This window comes from Somniosus microcephalus, chromosome 2 (genome assembly GCF_052327205.1).
Source record: "Somniosus microcephalus isolate GS21.2 chromosome 2, FLI_Smic_1.0, whole genome shotgun sequence".
Lineage (NCBI taxonomy): Eukaryota > Metazoa > Chordata > Chondrichthyes > Squaliformes > Somniosidae > Somniosus > Somniosus microcephalus.
In genome coordinates this window covers 44,447,701-44,470,759 of record NC_140988.1, presented here as the reverse complement: position 1 = coordinate 44,470,759, position 23,059 = coordinate 44,447,701, and the positions used below count along the sequence as shown (strand labels likewise).

Here is a 23,059-nt window from a genome sequence, read left to right as displayed (position 1 = left end):
AACTCGAGCAGCTCTGGGCCTAGACAGCCCAGCTTTAGACTGCACTATCTCGGCATGGGCAGCAGCAGTCTTTGCTGGCTGGCTGGCTAACGGGCACTGGCTGAGTGGCAGTGGTGGGAGGATGAATGCTGTCATCCTGAGAGATGACAGTAGGGTCCTGCTCCATGGAGCCACTTTCACTCCCCCGGGGCGGTGCCTCAGCAATCCTAGTAATCTATTGGCGGACAGATTGTTGGACTGCTGTGACACCCTGCAAGCCCCTAGTATCCACAGCTATGAGGGGAGCAGTCCGAGCTTGCATGGCAGCAAGCTTAGCTTGCATAACTTCAGTTTGAGCTTCCACTGCAACACTCAGACTTTTGGTGGAAGCTGCTTGTTCTGTAATGGAGACTGAGACATCGGCCATCAGACGCTGCATCATGGGTGGGTTTACAAGTGTGCTAATGGAGTTGGCCACCACTTCGATGCTGGAAAGGATGGGCTCCAAGCTCTTTGTTGGAGCCAAGTTGGTGCCGGACTCCTCCATGCTCCTGGACAGTGCACGCAGGCTTTCGGGCAGGCTTCCCAATGCACCAAGCATTTTGTTGTGTATACCCATCAGCCTTCTGCAGCCTTATCTGAGTCCTCTGCGGGTGAACTTGTGTGTGACCTTGCCTTCTGGTGAGCTGGCACCTGTGCTATCCTTACCCCCTGCCCTGGCTGCCGTGCACTTGTGCCAGGTGTCTCATCAATGGTTTGAGTCCTGCTGCTGGTCACGTCCTCCATGGGGGTTAGAGCATGCAGGCGCGCCTGTCCCTCTCCTGTTCATTCCTGCTGCCTTCGGTTCTGCGCCACCTTCTCCTGAAAGAGAGAGGGAAGTGTGTCCGTGAGTGTCGTGCAATATGTTTGCGTGATGTGGCTGTAATGGTTGAACAGCTGGCAGTGTGTGAAAGATGTGGGTGTGGGACATGCAACAGTGCTAAATATGCGAGGGTGAGGTGAAGCATATGCATGTTAGGTATGAGTCCTGATTGATAGAGTTTGCTGGTAGTTGAGTGATGGGGGTATGGTGATTTGAGCAGTGGCTGAGGCTGGTGGTGCAGTTGGTAGGATATAGAATTTGAGGATGCATTCACTGACCTTGACCACTCATGTGAGGTCATTAAACATCTTGCGACGCTGCTAGACCCCTGGCATTGACCTCCATGGCTATCTGCTCCTACTGCATTCTGAGCGTGTGTCTTAAAGTGGATACAGGACATCGCTCCTCCTTTCCACCTCCTCCACCAAGACCTCCAGCGCAGTGTCGGAAAACCTGGGTGCCCGCTCTCTCCCACGTTCATATATTCTTCTGTCTTTTCCAGGACAATTTCAGCTCCCACAGGACACCCAGCACCTGCTCCAGCCACAATGCAGCTCCCTTTAAGAGGTGCAGACTAGCTTTAAGTAGAGCTAGCCAGTAGCGATTTTGGGCCCCCTGCTGATGTGTGCAGCCAATCAACAGCTTGTTTAGCGCTGGCTGCACACTGAAATTATGTAAATGATCAGGCAGCACGAAAATGGTGAGCTGCTTGCATTACTTTCAACGGGTGCAGGTTATTCGCACATCGTGATCCCTGTGCCCATTTTTGGTGGCTATCCAATTTAGCCCCCATGACCTTAAAGGGATTGATGCGCTATCAATAACTCAAAAGACTGAGATTAAGCGAGTAACTAACAGGCTTTTATTAACAAGAGAATGAAGGTGTGCCTCGAGTGGTCGACCGGTCCAGAATACAGAGGGACTGTGGAGCAGTCACCTTTATACCTGGACTCGTGGGAGGAGTCAGCCGAGACATGTACAGGCATGTACACAGTGGAATACAAACAGTGGTTTACCACAGGGACATAGGTGCACATTAGCAGGAGAATAAACATTGTACATTACATGGTATAATGCTCGTCTTTATAAAACATGTTAGCATGAACAACGCTGCAGAACTAATACTTTGTAAAAAAAAGATCGTAGTACTTGGCTGGAAGCTGCTAAGCATTTAGCCATCGGGGAACAATTTTGTTTGCTCAATGTGATCACATGGAGGGGTGTGGAGTTTGAGGGGAAGAGCCTGGAGGGCATTAACTCTACTCTGTTGTTTCCTGCTGGAACTAAGCATTTTTAAATAGAAGGGATTGCCTCTAATACGTGAGAGATAATTGGAAGGAACAGTGCCTTTGGATGACACTGGATTTGTTGCTTGGATGAGAAATCAGTGCAGGACTTAACCTTGGAGCTGTGCCAGGGCAGGGATCCAAAACAATTAGAACATAAGTGATGATGGGAAGTTTCACACAATGTAAAAATATAAAGCGAAAAGAGAAATTTAAGTGTACATTTTTTTCTTAAAGTGCATTAAGACGCAACAAATTCAGGTTTTGTCAAAAAAAGCATTCATTATCATTTGATTGCTTATGCTAAACTGAGGGTTATATAGAGATACTAAAATCCAGGACCTAGCTGAAAGAGGATTAATGAATTCCTTATGATCCTATTAGTGATGATATAAATATCCTTGGGCTTGTGAAGTGCGTACTGGTTTCTGCATGAATAACCAGTCAGGATTCCTCTGTACTGTTGCAGGAGCTCGTGCGGGCTTTTTCACCAATGAAATCAGTTTTGTTTCAAGTATTAGATATTGAATGGTTCGGGAGAGAATTACAAGTCTGAGACCAACTTCTAGTTTATTTTTTGCTAGTATATCTACAAAATGTACATAGTCCCAACCACCTGTCAGCTGTTTTATGTCAAAGTACACGATTCCCCCCTTCCCAGATATTTTTTGTTTTTATGTATCTCTAATTTTGATTAATTGTTCATATGTTTGTAAAAATGAGCCTCGGTCTGCAGGACGATCTAGATGGGTTGGTCAGATGGGTGGAACAGCGGCACATGGAATTTAACCCTGAAAAGTGTGAGGTGATGCATTTTGGACGGGCTAACAAGGCAAGGGAATACACAATGAATGGTAAGACCCTAGGAAAGACAGAGGATCAGAGGGACCTTGGTGTGCATGTACATAGATCCCTGAGGGCAGCAGAACAGCTGGATAAGGTGGTTAAAAAGGCATATGGGATACTTGCCTTCATTAGCTGAGGCATAGAATATAAGAGCAGGGAGGTTATGATGGAGCTGTACAAAACGCTGGTTAGGCCACAGCTGGAATACTGTGTGCAGTTCTGGTCGCCACACTATAGGAAGGATGTAATTGCTTTGGAGAGGGTGCAGAGGAGATTCACCAGGATGTTACCTGGGCTGGAGCGCTTCAGCTATGAAGAAAGACTGGACAGGCTGGGGTTGTTTTCCTTGAAGCAGAGAAGGCTGAGGGGGGACCTGATTGAGGTGTACAAAATTATGAGGGGCATAGATAGGGTAGATAGAAAGGAACTTTTTCCCTTAGTAGAGGGGTCAATAACAAGGGGGCATAGTTTCAAGGTAAGGGGCAGGAGGTTTAGAGGGGGTTTGAGGAAGAACTTTTTCACCCAGAGTGTGGTTGGAATCTGGAACTCACTGCCTGAAAGGGTGGTAGAGGCAGGAACCCTCACAACATTCAAGAAGCATTTGGATGAGCACTTGAAATGCCATAGCATACAAGGCTACGGACCAAATGCTGGAAAATGGGATTAGATTAGACAGGGCCTGATGGCCGGCGCGGATGCGATGGGCCGAAGGACCTCTTTCTGTGCTGTATAACTCTATGACTCTAATGATGGACAGGAAAAGATCATCTGGTCCATCCAGCCTGTTCCACACAATTTGTGATATCTTGTGTATCGCAATGTATGCACTCTCCACCCCGCCCGAATACCATGTGATCTCCTGGGAGAGGCAAAAAAAAGATTAAAAACCCAGGCCAATTTGGGGGAAAATATCTGGGAAATTCCTCTCCAATCCCCCCCATGATGATTAAACCTAGTCCAGGAGAGCACTCTGGCCCTGATAATTCCTTGCAATTCCTTGAAATACCTACCTTTTGTAAGAGGTGATCTCTACCCCAGCCAAAACGAGTCCAGCTCTCCCTTGAAGGAATTCAGTGAATCAATGTCCACCTCACGAGCTGGCAGCCTATTCTGAGGTCCACTATTCTCTGGGAAAAGAACCACCTCCTGAAATCTAACCTTGACCTGGCCTCATAGAACTTAAAATTGTAACCCTAAAATTGTGTCCTCCCTAACCTATTTAATTGGAACAAACTGTCAACTGGAGCACAATCTATTCTCTTCATCTTATAAACCTCGATCAGATCACTCCTCAGTTTAAAGTGTAGAGTCCCATATCTTTCAGCCTATCTTGATAACTAAGATGCTTTAAACTGGGAATTAGTCTCGTGGCCCTCCTCTGCACCCTTTCCAAAGTTTCAATATTGCCCACCATGTGAGGAGACCAAAACTGAACACAGTATTCCAACTGGAACTTGACCAAGGTCCTGTACAAGGACAAAATAGTATACCTTGTCTTTATACTCAATTGTACTATGAATGCACCCCAACACCCTATTCGCTCTAGCTACCGTTTCATGGCATTGCTCATGAACCTTTAGAGATCTATGCACTAGAACGCTCAGATCTCTTTCTTTCTCCACCTTCTTTAATGCTTTTTCCTGAAGGGTATGTCGAGCATTCGCTCTGCCCACGTGCAGAAACACTACACTTTTCCAAATTAAACATAATTTGCCAGTCATGAGGCCAATCCTCCAACACATCAAGATCCATCGGAAGCAGTAGAGCATCGTCAACAGTCCTGACACTCGCACAGATCTTAATATCAGCTGCAGATTTGCAGATCATGCCCCCAACACCTACATCTAGATCACTAATAAAAATAATAAAGAGCAATGGTCCCAACACCGATCTTTGTACGACAACACTGGTGACTGGTCTCCAAACAGATATAACTACTTTCTGCCAATGTCCTTCCAGCCAGTTCTCAATCCAGCTCAATATATTACCACTAATCGATCTTGTAGCGAAGCCTCTTTTACGGCGCCTTATCAAAAGCTTCTTGGAAGTCTAAGTAGACAATGTCTACTGGGCTTCCCTCAACCACCATCTTGGTGACTTCTTCAAAAAATATAATCAAATTTGTAAGACATGACCCTTTAATGAAACAATTTTGGGTGTCCCTCATATGTCCCTCTATATCCAAGTAATCATATATTGTGTCCCTTATGATTCCCTGAAGCATCTTTCCTATTACTGATGTCAAATTAATGGGCCTATAGTTACCCAGGTCCATCTTGTCTCCTTTTGTAAAGATGGGGACTACATTAGCCTCATGCCAGTCTATGGGAATCGTCCCAGAATGCAGTGAGGTAGTAAAAATCCTGGCTATGGGCTCACATAGCAAGTGTCGCATCTCCCTGCGGAACCTTGGCTGGATATCATCTGGCCCAGCTGCTCTATCTATTTTTAGGTTCTTAATTCTATCTAAAACAATGAGGGTAATTTTAAAAGGTGGGTTGGGTTCGGGTTTGATGTTAAAACATTTTAAATCACAAACGCGACTCCAACCCACCTACTTCCGGTTTTAAAGGCGGCGGGTTGATCATTTGAATATTATAATGAGGCTGCTTGCCTCATATTTAACCTGTCTCCCAGGTTTAACCCTGGCTGGCTCCCAGGCCTCGGGAAATCTGGCAGCTTAAGAGAGGCGAGGATTGCTTCGTGGAAAAGACAAGTGTATTTACAACACCGCTTGTGGGCCAGGAGAAGCAGAAGTGATTCCTGCCAGCCCACAAAGCTTGCCTGCCTCCCATCGGACCATTCCCGGCCTGGGATCAGTGACCACCCCCCACCCGGGATCAGTGACCAACACCCCCACCCTCACGAGATTGGACGCCTCCCTCTTAAGTTCGGCAATCACCACCCTCCCCGCCCCCCCCCGCCAGATCCGGACCCCCATCCTCCCATTAATCCAGCTGCAGACTCCCTACCTGCTCCTCAGCTGCGGCCTCCTCCGGCACGATCCCCGCCCAACAGGGAACCAAGCCTGTCAATCAGACCTGCCCCAGTAAATATCGGTGCTTATACGTTCATCTATGTTAATATTAGTTTTATTATCAACATCATCATTAAATTCTAACAGTCGTGCATTGTTTTCATGAATGAAGAGTAAATAAAAACTTTAATTTATGTAGTGCCATTAACGTAGCAAAACATCTCGTTCATATCATTGAATACACAATTAGCTGATCAGAATGTGTCATGGCAAGAGGACAAGGAGGGAGAGGCAAGAACATCTGCCTGCTCAGGAAGGACCACTACTGGTGGCATGAGAACATAGAAACCTAGAAGATAGGAGCAGGAGTAGGCCATTCAGCCTCTTGAGCCTGCTCCGCCATGGCTGATCATCCAAATTCAGTACCCTGTCCCTGCTTTCTCCCCATATCCCTTGATCCCTTTAGCCTTAAGAAATATATCCAACTCCTCCTTGAATATATTTAATGAACTGGCCTCAACTGCCTGTTGTGGTAGAAAATTCCACAGGTTCATCACTCTCTGGGTGAAGAAATTCCTCCTCATCTCTGTCCTAAATGGCTTACCCCTTATCCTTAGACTGTGAACCCTGGTTCTGGACTCCACCGCCATTGGGAACATCCTTCCTGCATCTAGTCTGTCTAGTCCTGTTAGAATTTTATAAGTTTCAATGAGATCCCCTCATTCTTCTAAACTTCAGCGAATATAAGCCCAATCGACCCAATCTCTTCTCATACGTCATTCCTGCCATCCCAGGTATCAGTCTGATGAATCTTCACAGCACTCCCTCCACGGCAAGAACATCCTTCCTCAGATAAGGTGACCAAAACTGCACACAATACTCAAGGTGTGGTCTCACCAAGGCCCTGTACAACTGCAGCAAGACATCCTTGCTCCTGTACACGAATCCTCTCGCTATGAAGGCCAAACTACCATTTGCCTTCTTAACCGCCTGCTGCACCTGCATGCTTACCTTCAGCAACTGGTGCACAAGGACACCCAGGTCTCGTTGCACTTCCCCTTCTCCCAATCTATTGCCGTTCAGATAATCTGCCTTCCTGTTTTGGCCACCAAAGTGGATAACCTCACATTTATTCACATTATACTGCATCTGCCATGCTTCTGCCCAATCACCCAACCTGTCCAAATCATACTGGAGTTTTTCTGCATCTTCCTCACAGAGCACACGCCAACTCAGCTTTGTGTTGTCTGCAAATTTGGAGATATTACATCTAGTTCCCTCGTCTAGATCATTAATATATATTGTGAATAGCTGGGGTCCTAGCACCGATCCCTGTGGTACCCCACTAGTCACTGCCTGCCACTCGGAAAAAGACCCGTTTATTCCAACTCTTTGCTTCCTGTCTGCCAACCAGTTCTCTATCCAAGTCAGTACCTTACCCCCAATCCCATGTGCTTTAACTTTGCATGCTAATCTCTTATTTGGGACCTTATCGAAAGCCTTCTGAAAGTCCAAATACACCACATCCACTGGTTCTCCCTTATCTATTCTACCAGTTACATCCTCAAAAAATTCCAGTAGATTAGTCTAGCGTGATTTACCTTTTGTAAATCCATGTTGACTTTGTCCGATCCTGTCACTGTTTTCCAAGTGTTCTGCTATTACATCTTTTACAATAGACTCTAGCATTTTCCCCACGACTGATGTTGGGCTTACCAGTCTATAGTTCCCCGTTTTCTCTCTACCACCTTTTTTAAATAGTGGGGTTACATTAGCTACCCTCCAATCCATGGGCACTGTGCCAAAGTCTATAGAATTTTGGAAGATGGCCAGTAATACATCTACTATTTCTGGGGCCACTTCCTTAAGTACCCTAGGATGTAGATTATCAGGCCTGGGGATTTATCGGCCTTCAATCCCGTCAATTTCCCTAACACCATTTCCCTACAAATACTGATTTCATTCAATTCCTCCCTCTCATTAGACCCTATTTACCCCAACATCTCTGGGAGGTTATTTGTGTCCTCCTTTGTGAAGACAGAACCAAAGTATGTATTTAATTGGTCACCCATTTCTTTGTTCCCCATTACAAATTCCCCTGATTCTGACTGCAAGGGACCTATGCTTGACTTCACCAATCTTTTTCTCTTCACATATCTATAGAAGCTTTTACAGTCAGCTTACTTTCATAATCTATTTTCCCCCTCTTAATTAATCCTTTTGTCCTCCTTTGCTGAATCCTAAACTGCTCCCAATCCTCAGGTTTGCTGCTTTTTATGGCCAATTTATATGTCCTCTCCTTGGATCTTATGCTATGCCTAATTTCCCTTGTTAGCCATGGTTGCGCCACCTTTTTTGTTTTATTTTTATGCCAGACAGGGATGAACAAATTCTGTAGTTCATCCATGCGATCTTTAAATGTTTGCCATTGCCTATCCACCGTCAACCCTTTAAGTAACATTCCCCAATCCATCCTAGCCAACTCGCGCCTCATACCATCATAGTTTCCTTTATTTAAATTCAGGACCCTAGTCTCTGAGTCAACTACTTCACTCTCTATCTTAATGAAGAATTCGATCATATTATGATCACTCCTCCCCAAGGGGCCTCGCACAACAAGATTGCTAATCAATCCTTTCTCATTACATAATACCCAGTTTAAGATGGCCTGATCTCTAGTTGGTTCCTCAACATATTGGTCCAGGAAACCATCCCGTATACACTCTAGGAATTCCTCCTCCACAGTATTGTTACTAATTTGGTTAGCCAGTGGCAATTGCTTAATAGCTTCTTCCCCTGAGATGATGTAATGGGACGTTGATCTAGTGTTGGCTGCAATGATGCCTGCCCATCTGCTTATCCATTGACTTAATTTATCAACATGAGCATGTGCTGATACTCCTTAACATTTACAGAAAAAGCATAGATAGAATGGTGTTTCTATTTGTGGCAATAGCCATTGTCTTGTGGTCCTAGTGCTCCTTCTAAAAAGCTGAGTGTCCTAACCTGTCTCTACATTTATGGCCCCATAATCTAGGATAACACTTCTGTGCATTACTGTCGGAGGTGTTGTCTTTCGGCTGAGATGCTGAGCCCTGTCTGCTTGTTCAGGTGGACACGTTCAAGGGCTTCCTGTCTCTGTCCTACTATCTCTGATTTTACTGTAAGAATTTTGCTGTAGACTTATTCCTCAGGTCTGAGTGCATCTAAAGAAATTTAGACAGGGTCAGATAACTTCTGTAGTTGATAAAACAAAAAAGGGAAAAAAAAACACGATGCATGTACATTAATTACAGCATAGTTCTGTAATAAACCTTGTGACCTCCTGAAACTGATGTCAATTGAAATACAACTTCGAGATAATTGGACTGCTTTCATTTTTTTACCTCTTCAATAATAACTAGACTGAGAGTTTTTTTTAAAGTCCATTAAGACGTTGAATGCAGTTGTTTGTGTTTTTTATAACGGCAGTTAATCAGGTTGTAAAGCTCTATTTGAGTGGTTTTTATTTGTTAGCCTAAATTAAATTCTGTAATGTTGAAAATAAAGTGAAAATGATTATAGTGCTGTCATCCTAGGTACATGCTGTTCTACATTAGTAATATTTCAAGATTTTGAGCGTTAGGACTGATTGTGAGTTGTCTGTTTCAATAACATTATTATCAAACGACCAGAACAATTCTCAGAATCTTCCATTCATTTTGTTGTTTTAATTAGTTAGCTCGTCTGAAAACAAGGCCACGATTTTGCCGGTGCACAGAGGGCAGGTTTGGAGGCGGGTCAGAGGGTAAAATCGCAAAGATTGACAGCGGGGTCCGAACCCACCGTCAACCCACCTCTGCACAACTTTCCCAAATGCGGGCTCCCAGACTCCCGATCAGTCCTGCCACCAAGCGGCAGGAGAGGCCCTTAAGGCAGATAACAGCTTGTTAACTGCCTGAATAAGCCTATTTTCACAGTGATTTTCGATTTTTCCACATTTTCTGCGTGTTCCACGCCTTTCCCAAACCACACCAGCTGATTGTGCCGGGTTCACCAAATGGCTGACTTCTTGACAGTTGCAGCTCCAGCATAAAAACTGAGCTGTAACATGGCTCAGTTACAGATGACAGAACTTTGTTTTTTCAGGTCTTGGAAAACTTTTTGCAGGTCTACTGATCTTGTAAGCGGTGAAGCTGAGATCCATCTCCACTGTGACCTCCTGGGAAAACCCTCTCCCCACATTGACTGAGTACTTCCTCAATGGAGATATCTACCAGCAGCAGGGGAACCATTTATACCCTCTCATCCTTGTCCTCTGATTCGGAGGAAGAGTAGCCACGGCAGCAGCAGAACCAGGTACAACAGCAACAACAGGAGCGCCAACCTTCTCCTCACTCACCTGATGCTGCACAGGGCAGGAGGTGTCAGCGCAGGGCTGCACCTCGCCGCAGGAGATACCCCCAACACAGGGTATACAGGCTGAGTATGACCTTCCTCAACATGACTGGGGAGCAGTGCCAAAGGAGGCTGAGACTTGTGCGAGAAGTAGTCACTGACATCTGCGTAATGCTGCACCAACACCTGGAGCCCAGAGGAGCGGGTGAACATCCCTTACCAGTGGCTGTTAAAGTTACCACCGCACTCAATTTTTTTGCTTCATGGTCCTTCCAGGGCTCATCAGCAGACATCAGCTGCATCTCCCAGTCCGCCGCACACACTTGCATCATGCAGGTTACCGATGCCCTCTTTGCAAAGGCGCACAACTACATCCACTTCTCCACGGATCAAGCAAGTGTAACCGAACGTGCAGTTGGCTTTGCAAATATGACAGGCTTGCCAAGGGTGCAGGGCATCGTAGACTGCACACGTGGCCATTAGGGCACCCCATCACCACCCAGCTGTTTTTGTCAACCGCAAGGGGTTCCACTCCCTTAACGTTCAGCTGGTGTGTAACCACAGGAAGGACAAAGTTCCCTGACAGATGCCATGACTCGTTCATCCTGCGGCAGTCTAGTGTGCCTCCGCTCTTCAATCCACCATGACAACGTTCTGGATGGCTACTTGGAGACAAGAGCTATACCCTGAAGACATGGCTGATTACGCCGTTGAGGAGGCCATCAAACGAAGCAGAGGAGCGCTACAATGCCAGCCACATTCCACCAGAGCCATCATCGAGCAAACCATCGGCTTGCTCAAAATGCGATTCAGATGCCTTGACAGATCAGGTGGAGCCCTACAGTACTCAGCAGCCAGAGTCTGCAGAATCATCGTGGTCTGCTGTGCACTGCACAACATCGCACAGCATCGTGGCTTGCAGCTACCTGAGGAACAAGTGGCTCAGCACATAGCCTCCTCAGATGAGGAGGAGGACGGCCTTGTGGAGGCGGATGAGCCAGCTCCAGCAGCACACAAGCACATTGCTGCAAGGGATGCACTAATCTTTGCCAGATTCACATAGGTAGACAAATCAAACACATGTGGCTGTCACCTTATCACACTATACACAATGTACAAGAACCTGTGGGTTCCTATCACTCTCACCACCATCATTACAAATGCAAGTCGCCCTGAGCCCTCAATGTGTAACTTCCATTTCCCAGAACACACAGGCCAGACCTTCAACTGTTTGCCATCACTTCTGTTTAATACATGCACAAAAGGATGACAATGCCAAATATTAAAGAAAATAAAAGACAACAGAACAGAACACCCAAGTGACTACCCTTGTGACTAATTTTGCTTCATCTTCCTCTGCTTCTACACGGTGCTTCTCCTGTTGCTTCAGCAGATGTGGAGGCACCTTGCTCACTTTCATGCTGCTTCTGCTTCAACATCTTTGGCAGGCGTCCTCTGGGTTTGCGAGCCTGTGAGGGCTCAGCAACAGTCTGCTCCTCCTGCGGCTGTGCAGGGGCTGAGACGCCCATCTCAGTTGGGTGAGGACGCTGGTGGGGGCTCTGACCGAAGGCTACGCAGTGGCATGGGAGTGTGAGCACTTGGAGAGGAGCCCACACTTCCTTGTTGCCTGCCACCAACATCCCTCTCATGGGTCAGCCCCACTTCAGTGCCAGCAAGAGACTGGACAGCACCTTGCTGCACATCAGGGGGGCCATGAGGACCCACATCCGCACTGGCTGCCCTCCTTAAAAGGACTTCCATGAAGCTCTGCTTTCTCTGCTCAATAGCTGCCCATCGCTCCTCCAGAGATGTCGATCTATTCTGAACATTCACCATGTTTTCCTGACTCTGGCGACTTATTTTGTTCATGAACATGGCCAGCCTTTCCACGGAGGTTGCCATCCTTTCCGTGGTGGTGCGTTCATGCGCCATTGCCTCCACAAAGGCACTGCTCATGTTAGACATGGACTCCTCCATTCTCTACATACTCGCAGTAACCCTGGATGCAAAACCTGCCACAGACTCCTGCATTTGTTCCTGGAGTTCCAGCACCGCTCTCTTTCTGGATGGCCCCAGAGGCACAGGGTCCACATGCAGCTGAGCATAGCTGGGAGCGCCCTGCAGCCTCCAACGAGGGCTCTCCACTGCTGTCCCTGTCTCCACCATCTGCTGATGCTCACTTGTGAGCTGTGATACACCAGGTGACAACACGACTCTATCTCGCGAAGGTCCCACTGAGGTGTGCGTTTCTGCGCTGGTGCTGGGTCCGCTTAATTCTGCTGACGCTGTGCCCTCAGAGGTTGCAGGTTCCTCTGAGGAGTCTTCAGGCTCAGGCTCTTCCTCCTGGACAGTGGGGAGAGGGGCTGTCGATGGTCCTGTGGGAGAGTAAAGGCATGAGTTAGACATGTGATATTAACGTAGCATGCACATGGAATTGTGCAGATGATCAGAAGTCAATCTGTTTGAGCATCAGATGCCATATCAGTCACTCATGCAATGTAAATGAGAGAGATGCAAATCTATTCTGTCACCAGCTTGCTCTGCTGCGCCTGTCTGACCGTCCCCCACTTCCAGATCCTCATCACCTCCGATTATTTTGAGGGCCGCCTCCTGAGCATTGGTCAGATTGGAAATTGAAGGTAGCCCTCCTCCTGTCCTGGCCCTCTCCTTATTGTGGGCTCTCTTTTCCTGCAATGAGGGACACAAGTGGAATTTGAGTGTGAATGATGGAGTGAGTGTAGAGAATTCATAGCATAGATGCTTAGAAGGAGACAAAGATGGAGTGAGGTGCCAATACCAAGGGCCCTCCCTATGCGTTGTTGACATTGCTTAACAGTGATGGCAGCATAGTCGAATAGTGAAGTGATTGTGTACATAGAGAGAGAGGGATGGTTAAGGGTGCAAGGGTAAAGTGTGATGTGCAGGAGCATGTTGACAATGCAGAGTGCTGGTGATGAGAGGCGATGGGGAGCAGATTGAGGGTAAGTGTGATGTTATACTCACTTTTCCTGAGTGTACCAGGTCATTGAACCTTTTCCTGCACTGCACCCAGGATCAAGTGCACAACGATCTGGAGCTGACCTCCGGAGCAATTTGCAGCCAGTCTGCTTTGCTTTGCTGTGGAGGCTTCCTCCGTCCAGAGGATGGGAAGAGTACTTCCTTGCGCCCTCTGACTCCCTCCACAAGAGCATGGAGGGAGTCATCATCAAAACGGGGTGAGGCCTTAGCCCTTGAAGCAGTCATGGCAGCAGTTGGTAGCACGAAATCCAGCATCAAATAATGAGAGAATGAAAGAAGGCTCCATGGGCCCCTTAAATGCAGTAAACAGAGGCGAGCAGCAGACCCAAAACCACTGGGCAGGGTAGCGCACATGCAGGGACTCGATAGCTTCATTAGGGCAAAATTACAATTTTTGACCGGCTGAAAGCGGCGGCGGGACCGGAACCCGCCGACCACCTGACCCACACCCAACCCGCCGCCAATGAGAAAATTGCGGCCCAAGTGTCTGAAGGAAGGGCCAAGTCACTCAATTCAAATATAAACATCGTGGTAGACCCATCGTTTCAGCCTGTTCTTGCCACATGGAACTTATCTCTTCCTACCTCGACTCTCTCTTTTTCTCCCCTTGTCCAGTCTCTTCCCACCTACATCCGCGACTCTTCTGACGCCCTCCGCCACTTTAACAGTTTCCAGTTTCCTGGCCCCAACTGCCTCCTTTTCACCATGGACGTACAATCCCTCTACACCTCCATCCCCCACCAGGATGGCCTGAGGGTACTCTGCTTCTTCCTTTAACAGAGGCCCAACCAGTCCCCATCCACCACCACCCTCCTCCGCCTGGCTGAACTTATTCTCACATTGAACAACTTCTCCTTTGACTCCACTCATTTCCTCCAAATTAAAGGTGTTGCTATGGGTACCTGCATGGGTCCTAGCTATGCCTGCCTTTTCGTGGGATATGTGGAACACTCTTTGTTCCAGTCCTACTCGGGCCCTGTAAGGACTCTATTCCATTCTCCCAGTTCCTCCGTCTCCGCCGCATCTACTCCGACGATGCCACCTTCCACACCAGTGCCTCCGACATGTCTTCTTTTTTCCTCAACCGAGGATTCCCCTCTACCGTGGTTGACGCGGCCCTCGACCGTGTCCGTTCTATCTCGCACTTCTGCCCTCACCCCTGCTCCTCCCTCCCGGAACCACGATAGGGTTCCCCTTGTCCTCACCTTTCACCCCACCAGCCTCCACATTCAACGGATCATCTTCCGCCACCTCCAACGTGATCCCCACCACCAAACGCATCTTCCCCTCCCCTCCCGCTTCAGCATTCCGTAGGGACTGCTCCCCCCGAGACATCCTAGTCCACTATCACCCCCAGCACCCCTTCCCCTTCGCCTGGCACCTTCCCGTGCAAGCACAGGAGATGCAACACATGCCCATATACCTCCCCCCTTCCCACTGTCCAGGGCCCCAAATACTCTTTCCAGGTGAAACAGCAATTTACTTGTACTTCTTGCAATCTAGTGTACTGTATTCGCTACTCACGATGTGGTCTCCTCTATATTGGGGAGACCAAACGCAGATTGGGTGACCGCTTTGCGGAATACCTCCGTTCAGTCCGTAAGGGTGTCCCTGAGCTTCCGGTTGCCTGTCATTTCAATTCACCGTTCCATTCCCACTCAGACCTCACCGTCTGCGGCCTCTTGCATTGTTCCACGGAAGCTCAGTGTAAGCTCGAGGAACAGCACCTCATCTTCCAATTAGGCACTTTACAGCCTTCCGGACTCAATATTGAGTTCAACAATTTCAAATCATAACCTCGGCCCCTATTATATTTTCATATTTGTTATCCACACTTTCGGTTTGTGCCTTTTCCTTTTTTTTTCTCTCTCCCACATGGCAGCTGTCTTTCATTCTGCCAGCGCATTTCACACTTCATCTAGAGCCATTGTTTGTTTCTTTACCTGTCCTATTACCATCTCGTCTCCCCTTGAATATCTCTTAATGTCTCTTCTTTCGTGCCCTCCCCCATTTCCCAGCCCCCAAACTGCCTTTTAATCTGTTTCATTTCCTGCCTTTTTTCTCAGTTCTGAAGAAGGGTTTTGAACTGAAATGTTGACTCTCTTTCTCTCTCCACGGATGTTGCCTGGCCTGCGGAGTTTTTCCAGCATCTTCTGTTGTTATTTCGGATTTCCAGCCTCTGCAGTATTTTGCAATCGTTAACATTGTGTGTGATTTGTTGAAATATGTGTTTGATTGTCTAATCTTTTTTAATTCAACAGTCCTGGTAACTCGTTTGAAGGCATTTATCAGTCTGTTTTTTTAAATCTGAAGAAAGTTAGATAAGTCAGATAACTTCTGTAATTACTAAAGAAAAAAGGAACAAAACAACCTACTGTGTATGTAAATTAATTACAGCATAGCTCTATAAAACAGCTTTCTCGGCTTCTGACTCCCAGTAGCAATATCAATACAACCTTTGTTTCTGGAACATAAGAACATAAGAAATAGGAGCAGGAGTAGGCCAATTGGCCCCTCGAGCCTGCTCCGCCATTCAATAAGATCATGGCTGATCTGATCCTAACCGCCAATCCACTATGACAGGACTATCTCCTGAATCTAACAGCATTAGATACACGAAAAACAGGAGCAGGATCAGGCTACACGGCCCCTGGGCCCGCTCCGCTACCCACAGGGCCATGACCTATCCGAACCTAGACTCATGTCCAAATTCCTGCCCGCTCCCCGTAACCCTTAATTCCCTTTTCTACTTGGAAACTGTCTATTTCTGTTTTAAATTTATGTAATGATGTAGCTTCGACAGCTTTTTGGGGCAGCATATTCCATGGACCTACCACCCTCTGAGTGAAGTAGTTCCTCCTCATCTCAGTTTTGAAAGAGCAGCCCCTTATTCTAAGACTATGCCCCCTAGTTCTAGTTTCACCCATCATCTGGAACATCCTCCCTGCATCCGCCCGATCCAACCCCTTCATAATCTTATATGTTTCAATAAGATCGCCTCTCATTCTTCTGAACTCCAATGAGTAGAGTCCCAATCTACTCAACCTCTCCTCATATGTCCATCCCCTCATCCCCGGGATTAATCGAGTGAACCTTCTTTGTACTGACTCGAGAGCAAGTATGTCCTTTCTTAAGTATGGACACCAAAACTGTATGCAGTATTCCAGGTGCGGTCTCACCAATACCTTGTACAACTGAAGCAATACCTCCCTATTTTTATATTCTATCCCCCTAGCAATGAAAGCCAACATTCCATTGGCCTTCTTAATCACTTGCTGCACCTGCATACTAACCTTTTGAGTTTCGTGCACCAGGACCCCCAGATCCCTTTGTACTTCAGTACTTTCAAGTTTCTTGCCATTAAGATAATAACTTGCTCTACGATTTTTCCTGCCAAAGTGCATAACCTCACACTTTCCAGTATTGTATTCCATCTGCCAAATCTCTGCCCACTTACTTAGCCTGTCTATGTCCCCTTGCAGGTTTTTTATGTCCTCTTCACTCACTACTTTCCCTCCCATCTTAGTATCATCTGCAAACTTTGATGTGTTACACTCGGTCCCCTCCTCCAAATCGTTAATATAGATTGTAAAGAGTTGGGGACCCAGCACTGACCCCTGCGGAACACCACTGGTTACTGATTGCCAGTCTGAATATGAACCATTTATCCCAAGTCATATGAACTTACTGAGGTAGAAATTGGTCATCGTTGCACACATTTTCCAGGTAGAAAACGAGGGCATAAATGACCAATTTTGCAGGACTATGCCCTGCATACCTAAAATATAAAAAATCCGGCACCATATTGCCCTCGGATTATGCTCAGGCGCCGTGCCGGCTTGCTGAAACAGGCATTAGACCCATTGCTTATGCTAATGGGTGGCCTAATGCCTATTTTAGGACCACTCATAGAAATTCGGTTGCCCTGACAGGACCAGGAATCGTACTTGCTCCACTCAGATTTTGTTGGTGTGGATGTGGCCTAGCAAGCACTGCCATCAAAAAGTTAAGTAAAAATTTTGTTTCAAATTTTACTTTGGAGCCAGGAGGAGCAGAAGTGCTCCTCCCAGTTCCAAAGCATTCCTGTCCCCCTCCTGCTGTCCTCCATATTCCCCTCTCCCCCCTCTCCCCCTCTCCCCCCCCCCCCCCCCCAACGGCCCACCCCTCCAGTCCTATCTGAGGCCGCTGCCGGCTAGGCAAGTGTCACAAAATTCAATCCTCCTGAAGGGCCGAGCTGCTTGTGGAGGTGTGACTGGCGGAATATTTAGATGAGGCCCAAGGCTCAATTTTGAGCTGGCTTCGGGCCTCTTGGTTTGGGTATACGCTGCCTGTACAGCACGAATCTGGGCCTGAAAACGGGCCCAACAAATTTTTACCCCCTTGGTCTTGAACAGCATATTATGCTGCATGTAGCCCAATAAAGATAAATAAATTCTGCATGCACAGTTGTCCAGCACAAAAGACGGGCAACTCCTTGCTAATCCAACATCTTTGCCTGTCAAAAATGGAGCCAACTAAAAGTGGGGCTAATGAATAATGTTTTGCATGTACAAGATACTGAACTTTTTATAAAATGCAATTTCGTTTTTAATTGTAAGAAATGTACTTGTGACTTGTGTGGCAATAGGACTTCCAAATAATATTAACACAAATATTATATTGCTTCATACCTTTGATCTTGTTACAATACAGCAAGCGGAACAAAAAGGCACTCTTACTCTGTATGAAACTCCCCACCTCTCTATTCAATGGATTTAAGAATATGGGTCTGTGCGTACCTTTAATGATCAAAAGTTGCAGATGTGACTTTTCCAATGCCCTTCGCATCGGACTCCCAAACTCCACCCTACATAAACTGCAACTCATCCAAAACTCCAGCGCCTGCATTTTATTTACACGTAGTCTCTCTCACCTATCTCCCCCTATACTTGTCAAACTCCATTAACTCCCCATCCCTCAGTGTGTCAACTTCAAAGTCCTCTTTGTCTACAAATCCTTCCTTAGCCTCAGTCCTCCCTACCTCTGAAACCTCCTTCAGGCTAATTTCCTTGCTTACATCTTTCACTCTACCAACTCATCTACTATACGTTCCCTCTTCCACTCTATGATGGCGGAACCTTCAACCTTATTGCTACCATAATCTGCATTTCTATTGCTAAAACCCTTAAATTTTACTCTCTCCCCATCTTCAGAAACCTCCTTATAGGCTACCTCTTTCCAACATGCTTTCATCCTCCTACCCTGATTTCTCTCCTATTTGGGTCATATACCCAAATGTGAAGTTCCTTATATAAATGTACGGTAATATATAAACGTAAGTTGTTCACTGATGAAGTAGATACAGGAAACTTTCGTTTAACTGGAGGTTAAATGTCCGGAAAGCTCTATCTACCGGCAAAATTCAGGAGCTGTTTCCTATAAGATTTTTTTTACTTCTCGTTGCTTTTTTTTTCCAGTCAGGCTTTGCAAGGTCTAGCTGAAGCTGTTGCTTAGCTACAGAGACGCTTTTAAGCTGCGGCCGACTGTTTTGAAGCAAGCAACAGGGTTTGTTGATTCACACGGAGCTCAAAAGCTACGTATGTTATAACATTAGCGCTGGTTTCTACGGCAGTTTTGATGGTACGGCACCAGCTAGGTCCCGTCAGTGCTGGATACCAGAAAGTTTCCTGTAGATCTGTTTCACAGAAAAAGATTAGGAGGGCTTATGGTGACACCCTGTTTTGGGGTCATGCATTGTTTTTCCATTGCCATTTTCAATTTGTTTCTCCCATCAGCCTTGGTTCAGTTGATAGTACTCTCGTCTCTGCAATAAAGACCAACAATCCATTTGCATTCCTAATTACTTGCTGTATCCTGTATCAATCCTCATTCTCTGCTGTGTTAGCTGATCTCAGCTAGAGCAATGGTAAAGGTATTATAACTGGCCTTAAGGAAAAGTGACTGATTTCTCCTCCTGATACAGTACCCCCTGATACGGTAACTCCTGTTGGAAGATGCATTTATTGCGTGGGGCAGGACGGGAATTGGTGATGATGCCCTCCACAGTTGAATAACTGGCTTGTTACCTAGGCTTGCCGTGTAATGAATGAGCAGCTGGGTGAGGCAGTGGCAGGTAACTGGCACCTGTGGGGGGAAAAACACCTCAGTAAAGAGTGCAACACCTGCAGACAAAGGGAGGGCAGTGGAGAAAATGGATGCGCAAGACTAAAAGAAAAGATGACAGTCATCCAACTTTCTAGATCGATGACTTTTGATATGAATTTATCGCTGTCTGTACATATATATATGTATTTCCTTATCTTTCCTGCATCAAAATAAAAATGCTAAATTTCTACTGCTACTTTAGTGTTTTACCAATACGAGCTTGTATTGGTTTTTAATGAAAAAAGATACCCTGCTGTCGAGAAGAAAATTAAGCTGAACATTATTGATAGCTGTGTCGCTGATCTCCTGCCAAATTCTGCAGGATAATGGATCTATCCAGCTGTTTCCTTCTTCACTCTCGCTATCTTGTAAGCCAAGACAGATTTGCAGGCATTGTAATGAAGCTGTCATGCTTATAGATTTTGAAACTAATGAAGACATTTTTTTTCTGTGTTGCAGCGAAGCTTCCTGGGCTCGGCTACATTTGCTGTAGGTGATCTGCTGAAGTCAGAGGAGCAAACATTGACCATTAACCTAAGGTATGTGTGCAGATTTTAAAAAAAATTACTTAATCGGATTTCTCGTAGTGGTGGTAATACACCAACAAATAAATGCACAAGACCGGCAGATATTTAATTGGCAATTTCTGAATCCTTATTGGTGCTGTGGCTTGCATTCAACATATTTAAGAGATCTGTGTGACAAATCGAGAAAAAGTGAGCAGCGACAGTAATTATCTCTGATGGCTGTTAAGGGTTACAAGTGAAATGAATTCAGACAGTCTCATTTCAGCTGTCAGTGGACATGGATCCAGTAGCCCAGAACTGCCTTTCAGATTCCACATTAATTAGCACATCCTCATGCTGAGAGGCAATATGAATAGGTAGTATGGGAACTGGGGGGTGTCACACAAGTGCTGTAACAAGCTCTCCATCTGCAGTTGCTGCTGAAATACTCTCTAGGAACAATGCAGATGAAGCCCTACATTTTGCCTAACTCCCCCACGCTATGTCTGACCTGGGAACACTTGATGCTGTTGCTTGATGTGCAGGGAAATGGCTTCTATTTCCCAGTGTATTTATCCCTCACTTTGATCAGTGCACATACAAAAAAGGCTCTTTTAATAAAACTATTTCATGGATGCAGATGTACAAATGTCTTCTTAGTTTATATTTATTTCCTCTTTAGAGAAAAAGTGCACTTTTTGTTTTGCAGAAATATGAGGTGATCAGGTGAATTACGTCAGAACAAGATTGCAACACATGCAATAAAAGCAGAAAATGCTGGAAACATTCAAACAGTGTTGACATTTCAGGTCGATGACCATTCAGATGAAAGATCATCGACCTGAAACATTAACTCTGTTTCTCTCTCCAGAGATGCTGCCTGACCACCTGAGTATTTCCAGCTTTTTTTCTTTGTGATTCAGATTTCCAGCATTTTGCTTTTGTAGCACATGTACTTGCTGACATTGTAATGACAGAGACACGCTCTTTTGTCTCTTCTACCTCCCCAAGCAAAAACCTCTTTCCATGAAGCTTGTGTCCCATTTGAGCTCCCAATTGCTCTATGATATAATAGAAGATAGGAGCAGGAGTAGGCCATTCGGCCCCTCGAGCCTGTTCCACCATTTAATGAGATCATGGCTGATCATCCAAATTCAGTACCCTGTCCCTGCTTTCTCCCCATATCTCTTGGTCCCTTTAGCCTTAAGAAATATATCTAACTCCTTCTTGAATATATTTAATGAATTGGCCTCAACTGCCTTGTGTGGTAGAGAATTCCACAGGTTCACCACTCTCTGGGTGAGGCATCAGTCAAGTAGTTCTCTACTATGTGAGGGAACTGAGAGATATTTGCTCTCTCTGATAGGGACAGAGAGCTCTCCTTTCCTAACTAGCATTACAAGTACTATAAGACTTCCTCCTGGGGATAGTTTAAAATTCCGCAGTCAGCAACCGATCAGCTGAATATTCAGCCACATTCTTGGAGGCTGCATGTTGTTTTATTTTATTTTGTTTTCTAGCAGAGATTTGACAAGCGAATCTTGCATCAGCAGGTACTACTCCTGATTTGTTTGAAATAACAACGATTTATGAGCATTTTTTAGAGCAAAATAAGTGCCCCAGATAGAGAAGATCTTTGTAATCTGTACCTAGTCAGATGTAAACAGAATTGCATGTCAAATAAAAAAGAAGTCTAAATTTATAGTCATACTAAGGCTGTACAGAGATCATAATTCCTCGGTCACCTCCCTGCTACTTGAATGTTAAAGAAAGACTAATGATTTACACAAACAGTAAATTATCTTTAAAATAGCTCCCGGCAATTCAGGGTAGACATATACAGGATTATGTCGGAATTTCTCGTGAGTTTAGAGGGTCATCCCATGTGTACTGCAGGAATAGGAAGTATGGATCGAATTGTTCATCATAAATAGAGATTATGAAGTTAAAAATTAGAAACGCCAAAACGAATGCAGTAAACAGAGGGGAGTTAAATTAACGTCTTTCTCTCGACTATTCCAATGCTCTCCTGGCCGGTCTCCCATCCACCGCCCTTCAAATCTCTGCTGCTTGTATCCTAACCCGCACCAAGTCCCGCTCGTCCACCACTCCTGTGCTCACTGACCTACGTTGGCTCCAGGTCCCCCAGTGCCTTAAATTAAAAATTCTCATTCTCGTGTCATTCTCGTGTTCAAATCCCTTCATGGCCTCACCCCCTCACCCCCCCCCCCCCCATCTCTCTAACGTGCACCAGCCCTACAATCCTTTGAGAACCCTGCATTCCTCCTACTCTGGCCTATTGTGCATCCCCCATTCTCTCTGCCCCACCAATGATAGCCATGCCTTCAGCTCTCTGGGCTCCTCCTCCACCTTTATATTCTCCTTTTGTAACTCACCATCAAACCCTCCTCTTTAACCAAGCTTTCAGTCACCCCTCCTGATATCTGCTTCTTTGGCTTGGGGTCAATTTTTGTCTGATCACGCTCCTGTGAAGTGCTTCAGGGTGTGTTTTTTAGATTAAAGGTGCTGTAGAAATGCAAGTTGCAGTTATTGGGTGTTCAAATGTTGACTGGAAAATAAAAGGTTCTGCATGTGATAGAGATTTATATAAGAAGCACACCCACGTGCACACATACAAGTGTGTGATGTTCACAAGCCTATGAGCAGTATAGGTATTGTGTCACAATGGAGTTAATGCAGGATGCGATGAAAACACTCTTAAATCTCAGCACTTTCATTACATAAGACATTTTCGTGAGCTTATTTTTACATGATTAATTCCAAGGAGGCAGAGTAGTTCCCAATAGAAATTAGACCAATATAGTTACTATGTTGACTCTATTTCTCTCGATACGGATGTTGCCTGGCCTGCTGAGTTTTTCCAGCGTCTTCTGTTGTTATTTTGGATTTCCAGCATTCGCAGTATTTTGCTGTCGTACAGGAAACTTTGTGTTATCCGGAGGCTAAATGTCCGGCAAGCTCAAGCCACCGGCAAAAATCAGGAGCCGTTTTGTTAGGTTTTTTTTCTTCTCGTGGCTTTTTTTTCCAACAGTCAGGCTCTGCA

The 23,059-nt window shown here is 45.8% G+C and overlaps 1 protein-coding gene across 10 annotated transcripts in view; it reads left to right on the top strand.

Moving 5' to 3' along the window:
* inpp4b (inositol polyphosphate-4-phosphatase type II B) overlaps positions 1 to 23,059 on the top strand; it is a 1,159,724-nt gene that overhangs the window by 741,169 nt on the left and 395,496 nt on the right. For all 10 annotated transcript variants that reach the window (XM_086009058.1, XM_086009093.1, XM_086009068.1 and 7 more), the window contains one exon: positions 19,949 to 20,028. In XM_086009058.1, the coding sequence (XP_085865184.1) occupies positions 19,949 to 20,028 (80 nt within the window). The remainder of the gene's footprint in view (positions 1 to 19,948; positions 20,029 to 23,059) is intronic.